Source organism: Brassica oleracea, chromosome C5 (genome assembly GCF_000695525.1).
Source record: "Brassica oleracea var. oleracea cultivar TO1000 chromosome C5, BOL, whole genome shotgun sequence".
Lineage (NCBI taxonomy): Eukaryota > Viridiplantae > Streptophyta > Magnoliopsida > Brassicales > Brassicaceae > Brassica > Brassica oleracea.
Window position 1 is genome coordinate 1,155,404 of NC_027752.1, and position 14,430 is coordinate 1,169,833.

The window sequence follows — 14,430 nt, forward strand, 5'->3', positions numbered from 1 at the left end:
CTGGAACGCTCAGGCCTACAATAATGGAATATTCGTGCTACACGTGAGTATATATCTACAAATATTAATTAAACTATTCAGATGTCAGTCTCTATTTTTTCCAAATTACATTACTTAATCATATCTATCAATTTATATATGTGATTTGTGCGGTACTATACACATATTGAACGTTTAAATTCACTTTTGTATAATAAAGTGGAGATAGATACGTTAACAACTTAATAAGAAAAACAATATATCTCTGCATTGAACAATGAGACAAATGTGTCAACTTGAATTAAACTAATTAGAATAACTTTAAGAGAGTTTGTAACAAGGGTTTATAGTCCACATACTGAGTATACAAAATCTAAATATTCAAACATATATTTCTTGCTAATCACAAATCCAATACGTTTTTCAGATTCAGGTCAATCTTTAATGATGTAATTATCAATGCAAAACATATGTATCCCACCAAATTAACCGTATCTTAGAATATAATTTAAGTTATATATGCTCAATTCATTTAATTTAAGTCAAAATCTACGTACCACTCTTGCACAGTTGCACAAGTGAGAGCATGATGGTATATTCAATCGAAAAGGCGGATCTTAATTAAAATATTAACCATTATGCTATGATGAGTATGATAGCGAAATTATTTTCTTGTCTAGTGCCCGTATGTTTGTTTGTGGAGGCAATATTCGTTGATGTGCAGATGACGACTTACTACACATGCCATGCAAAATGTTTCTCATACGTGGCATACCATTTTATAATACTAATGTCAATTGTTGATGACTATATATTTTGAAATATGTACGTGATGTCATTTTATACATGATTGATATAGTTTTATACTGCCTACAGAGTACACGGTACGTACGTTGAACCATCAACAATGTTTTTTTTTGTAAAAAACCATCAACAATGTTTAGTTAATGATTATACGTTTAATTCGTGCATATATATATATATATATACATTTTTCTTAAAAAATATGCATTATTTCCTGGCAGTATATTATCCAATTATTCTGCTCACTTCGTTTTCATGACATGATATTTTCAAATGTAATGGCTCATGTAACTTGAAAGAATTGGAACGATGATGTAAGAATCTACAAGCCATGATAATGTACTATAATCTTACAGAAAATAATGACGATATAAATACAATATTCTCACGATGATTTAATATAACTATTGATGCATAGTTTGTCATTTGCGTTTGTTTGGTATCGAATGGCTTTGTTCAAAACTTTTATGCACCACTTCCAGCCTAGGCCAGCTCACTTCCCACTTCCTTTATTTGTTCTGTCATTACTTCTTCGTGTATAAAAAATAAGTAAAAGTACTTTTTCTTAGATGAAAATAAATAACGTGTTACAAAGGTAAAGAACAATATATATGGATCAAAATGTCGCTTATGCAGAGGTTCATCGAAGACAAACAAAAAGGTGAAATCTAGATGTCAATTGATCTGTGGAGTTTTCTCTTTTGAGATAAAAAGATGTATTTCTAAATCCGAATCGATTACAACGATAAATGTTGAAATTGATTTTTAAACGCATGATAACAAGACATTTGATTAATTAAACAGCTTAGTAATTTACATTATTTTGTATCCTAATATAATACGTATACGAGATGATTGAAAACCATACATTTACTGATAAAATACTAATGAGATAACATAACTATTTACCTTTTCATCATTTTATCAGTAACGTCCAACACTATCAGTCGTTAACTCGAAATTATACAAAAATTGGCTAAAAAGTTGGTAAAAAGTTTGTGTTCCAACACTGTGTAACGTGCGTGATGATGGTGGAATGTATAGACCTAACATATTTATCTCACACGTCCTTTTGATGTGTCGATATGACCTAATTAATAAGCCTCTTTATGAGCCTAACACAGAAATTACAACGTTAAAAAAGCTGATCGCGTGTAATAAAATATTCAGTAATCATAGACTTAGGTCCTAGTCCTTTGATATGTTATTATGTCGACAATTTAATTCGTAACTACTGGAATTGGTAACGGTTGTTGGTGAATGCGACTGTAAATGAAAGTATGTATCAAGTTTGTGGAAGGTTTGGGACTGATTATGAAGAGGAGACTTTTTTTTTTCTTTTGAAGTGTACGGGTCTGAGTTAGGCCCAGTCAAGGGCCCACCTCATCAAATTCAACGACGACTGTACTAGAAAGTAGAAACTTCGTGTTGAACGTTGCCGAGTTGTCTTTTTCTTTGTCACCGACCACTAAAGCTGTCTCGCTCACCTTTTAGCCTTTAGGCGTATGAAACAAGACCTCAGTGGATTTTGCTGTCCAAATGGATCTTTTCTTATTATATATTTTGAATATTTATAAGAAACATTTGGTTATTCTTAAAACCATTTCGTTTTGATGAATTTGTTTCCGTTTATTCTGAAAATGAGTTAACATCATCGTTTTATATAATGTTAAATAGCGCATTACAAAAACAAAAACAATCCACACTTCTTTATAGTGTTGTGTTCTTCTCAAGTTTTTTATTCATACGCGCATACATAAGTTGGGACAATTTGGGCCCATAATGCTCTATTGCTCCCCAGTCTTAAAACACCATAAAAGCCCATGTAAGCCATCACAGCCGAACCGGGACAATAGAATTGAACTGGTTGTTCGGTTCTAGCAAAACCTCTATCACCAATTAGTTTTTTTTATTATTATGACCCTGTTTTACACGTTTTCTCGATTTTTATACCCAAGACTATATGTAATTTAATTCATCTGGCAAGGCTCACTCAAGCTGATGTATGTTCCTTAGCTGTTGTATTTGTAAATATTTTTTTTTAATATAAAATTGTATCTACTTTCTTTTTGAATTAACATTTCATACAGTAAATAAATCTTACTAGTTTGTTGTAGAATATATATAGGGCAATTATTTCAAATAACCTTTTTAAAATTTTTGTCACAAAAATAGCTCTTAAAAAATAAAATGATTAAAATAGTCCATTTTTATTTTGAATTTTTTATATATATTTTTTTAAAATTTGAACCTCCTATTCCAAAAGTTCACTACTTAACTCTAAATCCTAAATCTATATTAGTTAACCATAAGGTAAAAATATTTTTAACCATAAGGTAAAACTTAGTTTGGTCATTTTTTTACATTGAAAAATTATTTTTGTGACAAAAATTTAAAAAAATTTCACCGAAAAAAAATTTCATATAAATAAATCATTGTATTCGGAAACTTGCCTATATTTATGTAACCAACTCTAATTTTAACGATGTGAATCATGTGATTCATATAAAAAAAATTATAACTGGTAACTAATATGAGAAATATAATAATTTCGGAAACAATTAAAAACAATAATGATAAATAAGTAGGAAAAAAAAGAAAAGGGTTAATTAACCCTTGGATAAAATAAAATAAAAAAAAACATTGAGCAGCAGCAGCACCACCAGCATTTGTTCGTCGTCGTCTTCTTCTTCCTCTCTACCTGCGCCGCTTTCTTACTCTCTCCAAATCTCTCTCCCTACCAAAAGAATCGTTGCTCTTCGCATCGCTCAGGTTTGTTTCGATCTCGAATCACATCTCCTCAAGTCACCAGCTAGGCTACTCGGGGATCTAATTAATTGCAAAGTTTCCGATTAGGTTTTAGATGTTTAGGTAACTGGAACTGAGTGTTTTGGAGAATCTTTCTTCATACTACTCCTGATTGATTTGATTCAAGCAGGAGAATAAAGAACTTTGGATAATCAATCTCGCTATGGCTCGAAACAAGGGATTGGCGGAGCAAGATCTTAGTAAATTGGATGTGGCTGTGCTGCATCCTCTGTCCCCTGAGGTCATCTCTCGCCAGGCTACTATCAATATTGGTATAACCTTTTTTTTATGCCATATACATAAGTTTGATGCCAAGGAAGCTAAAGATTGTGTAAGTGTTGTAATCTCAGGAACCATTGGACATGTCGCTCACGGGAAGTCCACTGTTGTCAAAGCTATTTCTGGTGTGCAGGTAAAGTTGATTATGATGCCTCTTGAATTGATTCCATGGTGATGTTACTAGAGGAGTTGATGTATTGGATGGACTCACGTGCAGACTGTTCGTTTTAAGAATGAATTGGAGCGTAACATCACGATTAAACTTGGTTATGCGAATGCAAAGATTTATAAATGCGAGGATGACAAATGCCCTAGACCAATGTGCTTCAAGTCAGTTCTTTCTTGCAATATTTATTTATTTATTTATAATTCTTCTAGTATAAGATTGTGTGTTGTGGATGCTCAGCAATCCTTAAGGGGGAGTCCTTAGGGAAAAAAATAATAAAATAATCAGTGGACTCCACCAAAAACTAAGTATTCGATCCTTAAAATTCCTAAATAAAGACTCTTTCTTAGTGAATCATTGCATTATTTGTGGGCCCACACGACATGTGGCAACCCGCGATTGGTTGATATTTCTTTTTTTTTATCTGAAAAAGAAAAAAATATAATAATTAAAAAATCAAAAAACACTTTTTCTAAGGACTCCAATTGGGTGTATCACCATTGGAGATGCTCTAACAGCGTATATGTTATTCCAGGGCATATGGAAGTGGGAAAGAAGACAGTCCAAATTGTGATGTCCCTGGATTTGAGAACGCCAAGATGAAACTGTTGAGGCATGTGTCGTTTGTGGATTGCCCGGTATGATGATTTTTTATGTTTCTCATCATTCTTTCTTAAAATTGCTATTGAGATATGAATGACCTGTTCGTTTTACTGTGTCTTTAGGGGCACGATATTCTCATGGCGACAATGCTCAACGGAGCAGCTATCATGGACGGTGCGCTACTTCTAATCGCTGCAAACGAGACCTGTCCGCAACCGCAAACTTCTGAACATCTTGCTGCTGTTGAGATTATGCAGCTGAAGCATATCATAATCCTCCAGAACAAGATTGATCTTATTCAAGAGAACGTTGCCATTAACCAGCACGAAGCCATTCAGAAATTTATAATGGTTTGGTTTTCTCTGTACTTTAACAATCTCCTGTTGGATTCTCATTTCCTCAGTTGGTTAAGCTGAGAACAGGGTTTGTGGTGAACTTGGTTCTAATATTTCATTACATCATGTTTGCAGAACACTGTCGCCGATGGTGCGCCTATTGTCCCCGTCTCAGCACAACTTAAGTACAACATCGATGTTGTATGCGAGTACATCGTCAAGAAGATCCCAATCCCTAAGAGGAATTTTGTGTCACCACCAAACATGATAGTGATTCGGTCTTTTGATGTCAACAAGCCTGGGTTCGAAGTTGATGACATTAAAGGTGGAGTTGCAGGTGGAAGTATCCTCCGGGTATCTATCTCTCTCCCTTGATCTCTCAAGTACAACTTGTTTGTGTTTGCTGATATTTTCTATCTTCATAAAAGCTTTATATGTTATATGTTATATGTAAATGCTGTCTCTAACTAACATTGTCTTCTTGAAGGGTGTTTTGAAGGTCAACCAATTAATCGAGATCCGACCTGGGATCGTTGTGAAAGACGAGCGTGGCAACCCAAAATGCACTCCGATCTACTCTCGCATCATTTCACTCTACGCAGAACAGAACGAGCTTCAGTATGCAGTTCCCGGAGGTCTAATTGGAGTTGGAACAACAATGGACCCAACACTTACTCGTGCTGATCGATTGGTTGGTCAAGTCCTTGGTGAAATCGGTTCCCTTCCCGATGTCTTTGTTGAACTCGAGGTATTAACAACAAGTCATGATAACAGCATTAAAGTCTCTAAACTGGTAGGTGATTAATTCGGGTTTGATGTAGGTGAACTTCTTTCTTCTACGGCGACTGTTGGGAGTGAGAACAAAGGGGTCCGAGAAGCAAGGGAAAGTGTCGAAGCTAACAAAGGGAGAGATTCTGATGCTCAACATTGGTTCCATGTCCACTGGTGCCAAAGTTGTTGGAGTTAAGAACGATCTGGCCAAGTTGCAGCTGACCGCGCCGGTATGCACCAGCAAAGGAGAGAAAGTGGCTCTGAGTAGGCGTGTGGAGAAGCATTGGCGTTTGATTGGTTGGGGTCAGATTCAAGCTGGAACGACCATTGAAGTTCCTCCTTCACCTTTCTAAGATGTTGTCGTCTTCTTTTTTTTCTTTCTGAAAAAGTTTATTAACCCCTCAAGTTACAATAAAACTCTTTTCTCTGTCATGTTGTGGGGTGGTTTTGGAGAGTTACCTACCTATTTTGCGGATTAATTTGTTACTAGTAACAGCGTCCAAATAATATTTTTTATACAAAATTAAATACATACCAAACTGTTGAATTCTAGAGCATGATCTATCTGTAACCACATTCTGCAGTACCTTTGATTTGAAGTGTGATTTTGAGTCGAATACTAATGTCTCAGTGTAAAATTGATTTTATCATGAACTCATTAATATATGATTTTCCATTGGTGTGTGCTACACTAGATTCTTGTGTCGGTCTGAAAACTTTATACTATATGACATCAAATAACAAGGATATGTATACCATTCATTTTTAATAATACTGGGGACCGTGAGGACCAAATTACAACTGTAGTTTACCCATTGACATCATCCAAATCCGATTCTAATTTGTCAAGCTGGCAAGTTGAGAACGTTGCTTTCAGATGTGTTTGACATTCTGTTCTGCTACGATTGTTACATTCCCTGGGTACGGGTACACACACGCACAATACGCAGTTTATATATCGAAGAAGTCAAACCTATAAGCTAAACGAAAAACTGATATAAATCATTTGTGTTACAATTTAAAAACGATTTATATATTATAACCTATAACGATGGTATACAAATAGACCAAAATCTTAACACGTAGTATTTGTTTTGTGGAAGTTATATGCTGTTGCGTATTAAAATTAATGTTTTTGATAATCGGGTTAAATTAAAGGGTTTAACTATCTTCAACCAATAGCGGCTACTAAATATCCAAAAGAAGTGTCATTATCATCTCAAACATTCCGTAAGCTTGTCTTATAGGTTATCTCGAGGTTCTTCTATCTTTAAGTATGAAGCTGACCCATTTCTACAACTTGTTCGTTTTCAATACGAGATTTCAAACGGCTTCAAATTCTCCAAGTTATTCAAATGGTCACAGCTTAACCCGAATATTGGTCCAGACATACATTTATGGGTACACAAACAAAAGAAGTGGATATAGTTATAATGTCATTTACTCGTAAATGGGCCTAAGTATTGACTTTTTGTGGCCTATATTATTCGATTCATTGTAACTTCTGGGTCCCTTATTTTAATTAATCTCTAAGAGCATGTGCATTGGAGTCTCTTACATGGGTTTGCTAAAGAAATCTTCTCTATTAAAAGAAAAGTCACAGTCTTAATTTATGTGTAATTTTTTAAAAAATAGATTCAATAGACTTAATACTAGAAAATCATGTTACATTTAAATTTCTAATCTTATCATTATTATAGATCTAAATAACTCATTTTTTAGATTATAAAAACTAAATAATATGTCTACTACATTATAGGAACTAAATAACTATCAATCTTTTCCAAGAAAAAAACGTGATCTGGAAACAACCAATTCAATAAAAAAAATATACGATAAAATTATTATGTTTTAAAAAGTGATAGACACACCTCATATATATTATACTATACTACTGTAGAATTGAAAACAAAATGTTTATATAAAAATAAATGAAAATAAACATCCGCGCGGATCGAAATCTAGTTAGCAATTAAAAGAAAAGATAAATTGCCATTAACTTAAGGAACGTATTCTAAATAGGGGTGGAAACAACGCCTCTTGTGGGCCACGTGTTGGTACAGTATTGGAGGTGTGATTTTGAGAGGAAAACAAAAGATGAAGGCGACGAAGAAGTCGGTGGATTCCGCGAGAAAGAGTCTCGGTGCTCTCACCGTGGAAGAATCTCGTCTGTGGCTTTCGTAGCCGAAGAATCGTCGGAGAGTTTCGTCGACGACCAATCTCCGTGGCTCTCCTCGACGAAGAACCTCGGTGGCGTTGCATGTAGAAGAATCTTGGTGGCTATGAGCGTCGGAGAATCTCTGTGGCTCTCCTCGACGGAGGAAATCGGTGGCTCTCCTCTACAAACAAACTCCTCGGTCGGCGCCAAGTTTATTTTTGAAATCCTCAATTTTGCATGTCTCTGATTGTGTTCCTTCTTGTTCGCGTCGCTTGTTTAGTCTGTTAATTCTCGTTTCTGATAGAGAGCCTATTCAGTCATTTGATCATTTCGTTTATTGATTGAGTCAATGAAAAAATTTCCATTCCATGAAAATCATGTGTATTAGTTTAACTATCTTCAACCAATAGCGGCTAATAAATATCCAAAAGAAGTGTCTTTATCATCTCAAATATTCCGTAAGCTTGTCATATAGGTTATCTCGAGGTTCTTTCTATCTTTAAGTATGAAGCTGACCCATTTCTACAACTTGTTCGTTTCCAATACGAGATTTCAAACGGTTTCAATAGTTTGCTATAAATTTGTTTGTGCTAGTTGTTAACTAATCAGTTATTACACGTTATTTAAGTCATTGAAATTTTTGTGTTTAATCTAAATTCATAAAATTATTTATTTTACACATTTTTGTCCTCGTTCTTTTAAAAATTTGTATCATTAATCTTGTACATTCACATAATTCTATATATCTAGAATATTATCTTAATATTATTAACTTTGCCTTTAAAATTTCTAATCAACATACGCTTCATTAGATAATTATATACAAAATAATAATAAATAATCTAATTGTTATTTTTTTTAATCAATTGTATACCTTCTATTTTTTTGTATAGTTTAGTACATTTTTTTGCTAAATTTAGTTTAATACTTTTTTCAAGGTTTTATATAATAAATGTTCAACACTGAATAATGAAATACTTTTTCGGCCTTAGGGCATCATTATTGGTGGGATGAAGAGAGAGAGAAAGTCCCTTGTTTTGTTTTGTTTTTTTTTTTTTTTTTTTTTTTTAATGATCGTTGGAGAGTAAGGGACAATTTTTAATTAGAGGTTTTTCCCTTCTTTTTCTTCTTCGGTTCCCACCCCCGCTCCTCTAAGGGATGCCTTAAGGGACTCCCAATAATCATGCCCTTAGACCCCCGACTAGCTTCGCACGGCATCACTTGGTTAATCTGGTCATACCGTTTAACTTATGGAGCTTATCCTGATCAGTACTAGAACATTAATTTTATAAAACTAGTTATGTTATGATAAAATTATTTAGTCAAAGAACATTATGTGTGATACTATTTTGTATATTGGAATCTTGCGACTATCTACTTTGACTGAATGACTGACCATCCAGTTTAATAATCCTAATTTCGACCGACCGGTAACGAGCTACAAGCCTACAACACTAACCATACTTAAGGGTCATTTTTTTTTTTTGACAGCACTTAAGGGTCATTAGTCGAACATATATAGTGTTTATAATAATTCACGTAACTCTTTCAAATCGGAATTTCATGTGGTCTCATGTGTTTGCTTCTCCTATAATCCCTTGTAATAAATAAGAACACAAAGAAATCTTGTAATAAACTATTGTGCTCTTGTTTATTTCTTGGTGGAATACTTATTAATTAATTAACAGTTGACAAAACATATCAATTAGCTAGCAGAAATTACAATTCAACGTTATTCTAACGAATTCATTAAGAAACCATATCAATTAATTTAAATTAGTCAAAATAAGCACCTTTATTCAAATATTTTGCCATGTTAGATTATGAATTATGGGAACTTGTAATTTCTTATACATGTATCGGTTATTTATGCATGTGTATATATGTGTGTGTAGATGTATCGATTTGTAATTACAAGTATACATGCATATAAATGCTTCATACATGTATAAACAAGTTTGACTTTGTAGTGGAGGAATCCGAGCAGTGGTTACAGGCTCACGGCAAAATTTATGATAGATCGATCACGTCACATGCAATCATGCATTACCCTAAACTTCCTACATTTTTAATTAAATCCGACTCCAGCATTATTTATTAAATCCGAATCCAACTTTATTTCACATAACTATCAAACATAAATCATGATTTTATTTGACAGTTTGTAATTCTAAAATATCAGCTGATAAAGTAATCGAAGGTCCACCTGAGCTCCGGTTATATGTAAAATCAACAGTGTCGCATATAATATTATGCATGTACAACTAACAATTCTACAATATCATTTTTTGGGATGAAATGTTAAATTTATTAATCATCAGCTAAAATAATGTTTATGCACAAGATTAACTTAGGAAGCAACAAAGAAAGTTTATGTATGAGCTAAAAGAATGTTTATGTACAATATCATTTTTTTAAAATAAGTCCTGGCTACAAAAGAACATGATGAATGCATTATATATTAAAACCAAAGAGTTAAAACAATAATAACTTTACATAAGAAAAACATTATATATTTTTCTGCAATGATTATATTTCCTTATCATCATTCCTCAAAATGAGATTCCTCATAATCAAAATATAATACCGGAATGTATTTTATACTCACACTGTGAGCAGCTTTTGGGTAGCCATGTGGAAATATTATTTATTATACTATATATACGACGTATGAATATATGAATATATATGTCCTTGTTGCATATTTTGAGAAAATCCATTAGGAATATTTTTGTTAAAGAAAATCCACCATGATTATACAGTTGTACTACTACCTCCGTTCCTGAAAGTAAGATGTTTTAGATTTTTTTCTTGTTCCACAAAGATAGATTTTCTATATTGTTAAGGTATTTTTTTATACTTTTGAAGAACATTAATTGAGAATATTTGAATTGATTAAATTTCATTGGTGAAAAGTTATTGGAAAGTGTATAATAAAATAAAAAATGAATTAAATTATAAACATTTATTAAATTTTTAATAAACATGCATACTCTAGAAAATCTTACTTTCATAGAGTATTATATAGGGTTTAGTATATAAAAGAATAAAATGAAGGTCAATAATTTTCACAAATATCAAGACCAAAGCCTTTTGGAGTGTATCTATGAGGGTCCCCGGCCGTATAGAGAAATGATCACTGAACCTAACCGAAAACTTAGAAACAATAATTTGATGTATACAAAGACATTATATGATAAAGATAAATTATGCAGCAAAATATATACATATATATGGCTGACGTATCACCAACCTCGAATTTTCGTGGATAAAATGACGTTCACAATTAACAGTGTATATGATGCATAATTATATATATGTTCTAGATAAAATTTGCTTAAAACAAGTCTTGGTTGTAAATTATCTAGAATAACTGAAAAGAACGTATTTAAAATCTTATTATTAGTAATTAACGTGAAACTGTATATTTAGAATATATATATTTGATTACATGAAAATTGTTATTATGTAAAACTATGAAATGTTTAAATATTTAGTTAAATTCTCCACTAATCCGAATTCTACTTTTTGTTTTATAGTCATACAATATACTTCTACTTTTTAACTACCTCCACTTGATTCCACATTCTCGAACTTCGCTAGCTTCCAAACAACAAGATGCTAATAATCATATAATTTTATAATAGATGAAAATAATACATATACTACGCATATTGATTAACAGTTTTGAGAAATTATATACAACGGAGTGATATAATTTGCATTACGACATGTAGATATATAGACCTAATAATACAGCCAGATCGCGTAAAGCTAAGATATTACTTTTTGAACCTTTGTGAGATATTTGGGGGAATTCTAATTGCGATCTAAATCTCCTTTGTATTCATCTATAATTGGACGCTATCGCTTCTTAGGGTGAATTATGCTATGTCTATGTATGTATGTATACATGTTTTCAGCATTTGTAATTTATGTCATATTCCATACTATTTATTTTTAGTTCAACCACATAAACAAAAATATTTAAGCAAAAAAGACATAAAACGGAAATAAATTAGATACTTGTTTCAAGCAAATCTAGGTATATATTGTAAAGTTTTTAAGAATAACTTCATCACTTTTTTTTTGGTCAAAAACTTCATCACATTTTTTAGCAATGAAATTCATTAGTAATAAGTTTTGCTTGAAACACATTTTCCTTTTATATTATGTTGTAGTTTTGATTTTAATGTTTGAGAAACTGTCTTTTTCTTCAATATTTATTTTTTATCTCATATTTCGACGTTGAAAACTGGCATCCATTCAAAAGTGTTTAGTTGCTACAATAGTAATTAATACAAATATATCCAGTAGTGTTTAATTGTTGTACATATATCAGAATTGATAAAACTGTAACAACTCGTATCAAGAATTCAAGATGCTTTTCTATCCAAAATTTAAACTATGATATATGCTGTTCATATATATAGTAAATATATCAGTAACTAATATGAAATATGAATACAGATTCATGCACTGATGCACATATGTATGTCATTTCCTCCATTATTATTTTTTACATTCTTATTTGAAGTTAATGGATTACATTCATGCATGCATATATATACTTGTACTTCCAAGAAATATTATGTGTCACAAAGTTTTAGAAATTCTATGAGTTTCTATAACCTAGGTACGTAAGGATATAAATCCCAATTATATATATATATATATGCGTAAGGATATAAATCCCAATTATATATATATATATATGCGTAAGGATATAAATCCCAATTATATATATATATATATGCGTAAGGATATAAATCTCAATTATATATATATATGCGTATTTTATTATTTTATATTGGTGACATTGCATTGAGGAATGAGTGCCAGGTAAAATTTTAATTTTCCAACGAAAGTCTTCGAACTAATTTAGTGTATTACATGGAAGTGTCATTCCTATTTTTTTAATACTTCCACTAATCTTAATAAAATAGAAAAAGATGCAATAAACTTACAATTATTCTCTTTGGTAACACTTTTTTGTAAAAAGAAAAAAACTGTTACGTCTAGAGATTCAAAAGCATAGTATCATGCAAGCTTTCAAGGTGATGAATATAGAACTTGAAACTACCTAAAAGAGCAAACAAACAAAACAGAAACTATAAAAAGATAATCATAATACTAAAATTATTTTTTTGAGCAACTTAATAAATTAATTTAAAAATGAGTTATTAGGTTCACCAACCAATAGGATTTCATTATTTCAAATTCGATATCTTTTAAAAAAGGAAACAAAATATTGTCAAGTTATATTATACTTTTAAAATAAAAAGTTAAAAAAAAACTAATTAGAGAAAAAAGAATTAAAAAAAATATTTTTAACGTCATCAGCAAAACACTAAACCCTAAATCCTAATCCCTAAACCCTAAACTCTTGAGTGTTTTAGTGTTTAGTGATTTTGATTTAGAGTTTAAGATTTATCCTAGAGTTTAGGGTTTACCCAAGGGTTTAGGGTTTAGGATTTAGGGTTTAGGGATTATGATTTAAGGTTTAATGTTTTGCTGACGACGTTAAATTTTGTTTTTTTTTTGTAATTACTACTGTTTTTTATTTATTTCTTTTTATCTATTAGTTTTAAAAAAATAATATAATTTGACAATATTTTGTTTATTTTTTTAAAAGATATCAAATATGAAATAACACAATCCTAGAGTTTCGCTCTGTGAGCTGAACCCAAGAATAAATGATTGAAAATTAAGAAAATTTGATGTGGTTAGGTAGTTGGCGGAGGAGTTTTAAAGTGGGCCAAAACTGGACCTACTCGTGACTCATCATCTTCTCCACGTGGTTGAATATTTCTGAGCATGATGTGCCCCGTGGATTTATATGATCACTGATTGAAATAACTTGAAAAACACTAAATGCTTCCATTATTAGGTCAGTAATAACAAAGAACCAGTGGGATTGTTTTTAAGTGGGAGATAAGCAAGTTGGCAAAAACAAAACAAACTTAAGTGGAAATAAACACTTAATGAAACTCTTTACACCAAACAAAAAAAAACTTATGAAACTCTCTTCTTCCTTTTCTTTTACCATGTAGGTTTCTTAATATAGCATAGTGGAGAAGCTAGGATTTTGTAGTAATTTAATTTTAAGAAAATAAACAAATAGAGGAAAATAAGTGGAGCCATGAAAACAACAAACTAGCTCATGTATATATACACAACCTTTGAATGGTAGTTTAATTTTCACTATATATAACATCCCAATCTCTGATTTCCATTAGCATAACAACACATGTAAAGTAACATCTACTATGCCGTGCACATATATGAAACGATTATACGTAGGCTCATCAATTTGATTTGCATAACTATAATCATGTGAAGCTCATGGACTGGACCAGACGATCAGATTATAGATGGTGTATGTATATATCACTCGTTATCGTTGGGTCCAGTCTCCAATTTATTACTCTCTCACATCACAAAATTTAGTAACAAAAACCGAAGGAAATAACATTAATAATAAGTAATCAGATTACAAATAATTGATTCTAATATCAGCAAAAAAT

General features: G+C 31.7%; 1 protein-coding gene across 1 annotated transcript; it reads left to right on the forward strand.

The window, feature by feature from the left end:
- The first annotated feature begins 3,437 nt into the window (after positions 1–3,437).
- On the forward strand, positions 3,438–6,268 carry LOC106294453 (eukaryotic translation initiation factor 2 subunit gamma-like). Its single transcript, XM_013730009.1, has 9 exons — positions 3,438–3,555; positions 3,722–3,863; positions 3,942–4,003; positions 4,088–4,200; positions 4,572–4,674; positions 4,762–4,989; positions 5,110–5,328; positions 5,462–5,722; positions 5,796–6,268. The coding sequence occupies exons 2-9, from the start codon at positions 3,755–3,757 to the stop codon at positions 6,096–6,098; spliced, it is 1,398 nt and encodes a 465-aa protein (XP_013585463.1). The 5' UTR covers positions 3,438–3,555; positions 3,722–3,754; the 3' UTR covers positions 6,099–6,268.
- The last annotated feature ends 8,162 nt before the right edge of the window (positions 6,269–14,430 follow it).

Excerpts from the sequence above, each read along its gene's own strand:
- LOC106294453 (XM_013730009.1), top strand. The coding sequence starts at position 3,755 with ATGGCTCGAAACAAGGGATTGGCGGAGCAAGATCTTAGTAAATTGGAT. Across the intron at positions 4,004-4,087 it reads AAGCTATTTCTGGTGTGCAG|ACTGTTCGTTTTAAGAATGA; the intron begins GTAAAGTTGATT and ends ACTCACGTGCAG. Across the intron at positions 5,723-5,795 it reads ATGTCTTTGTTGAACTCGAG|GTGAACTTCTTTCTTCTACG; the intron begins GTATTAACAACA and ends GGTTTGATGTAG.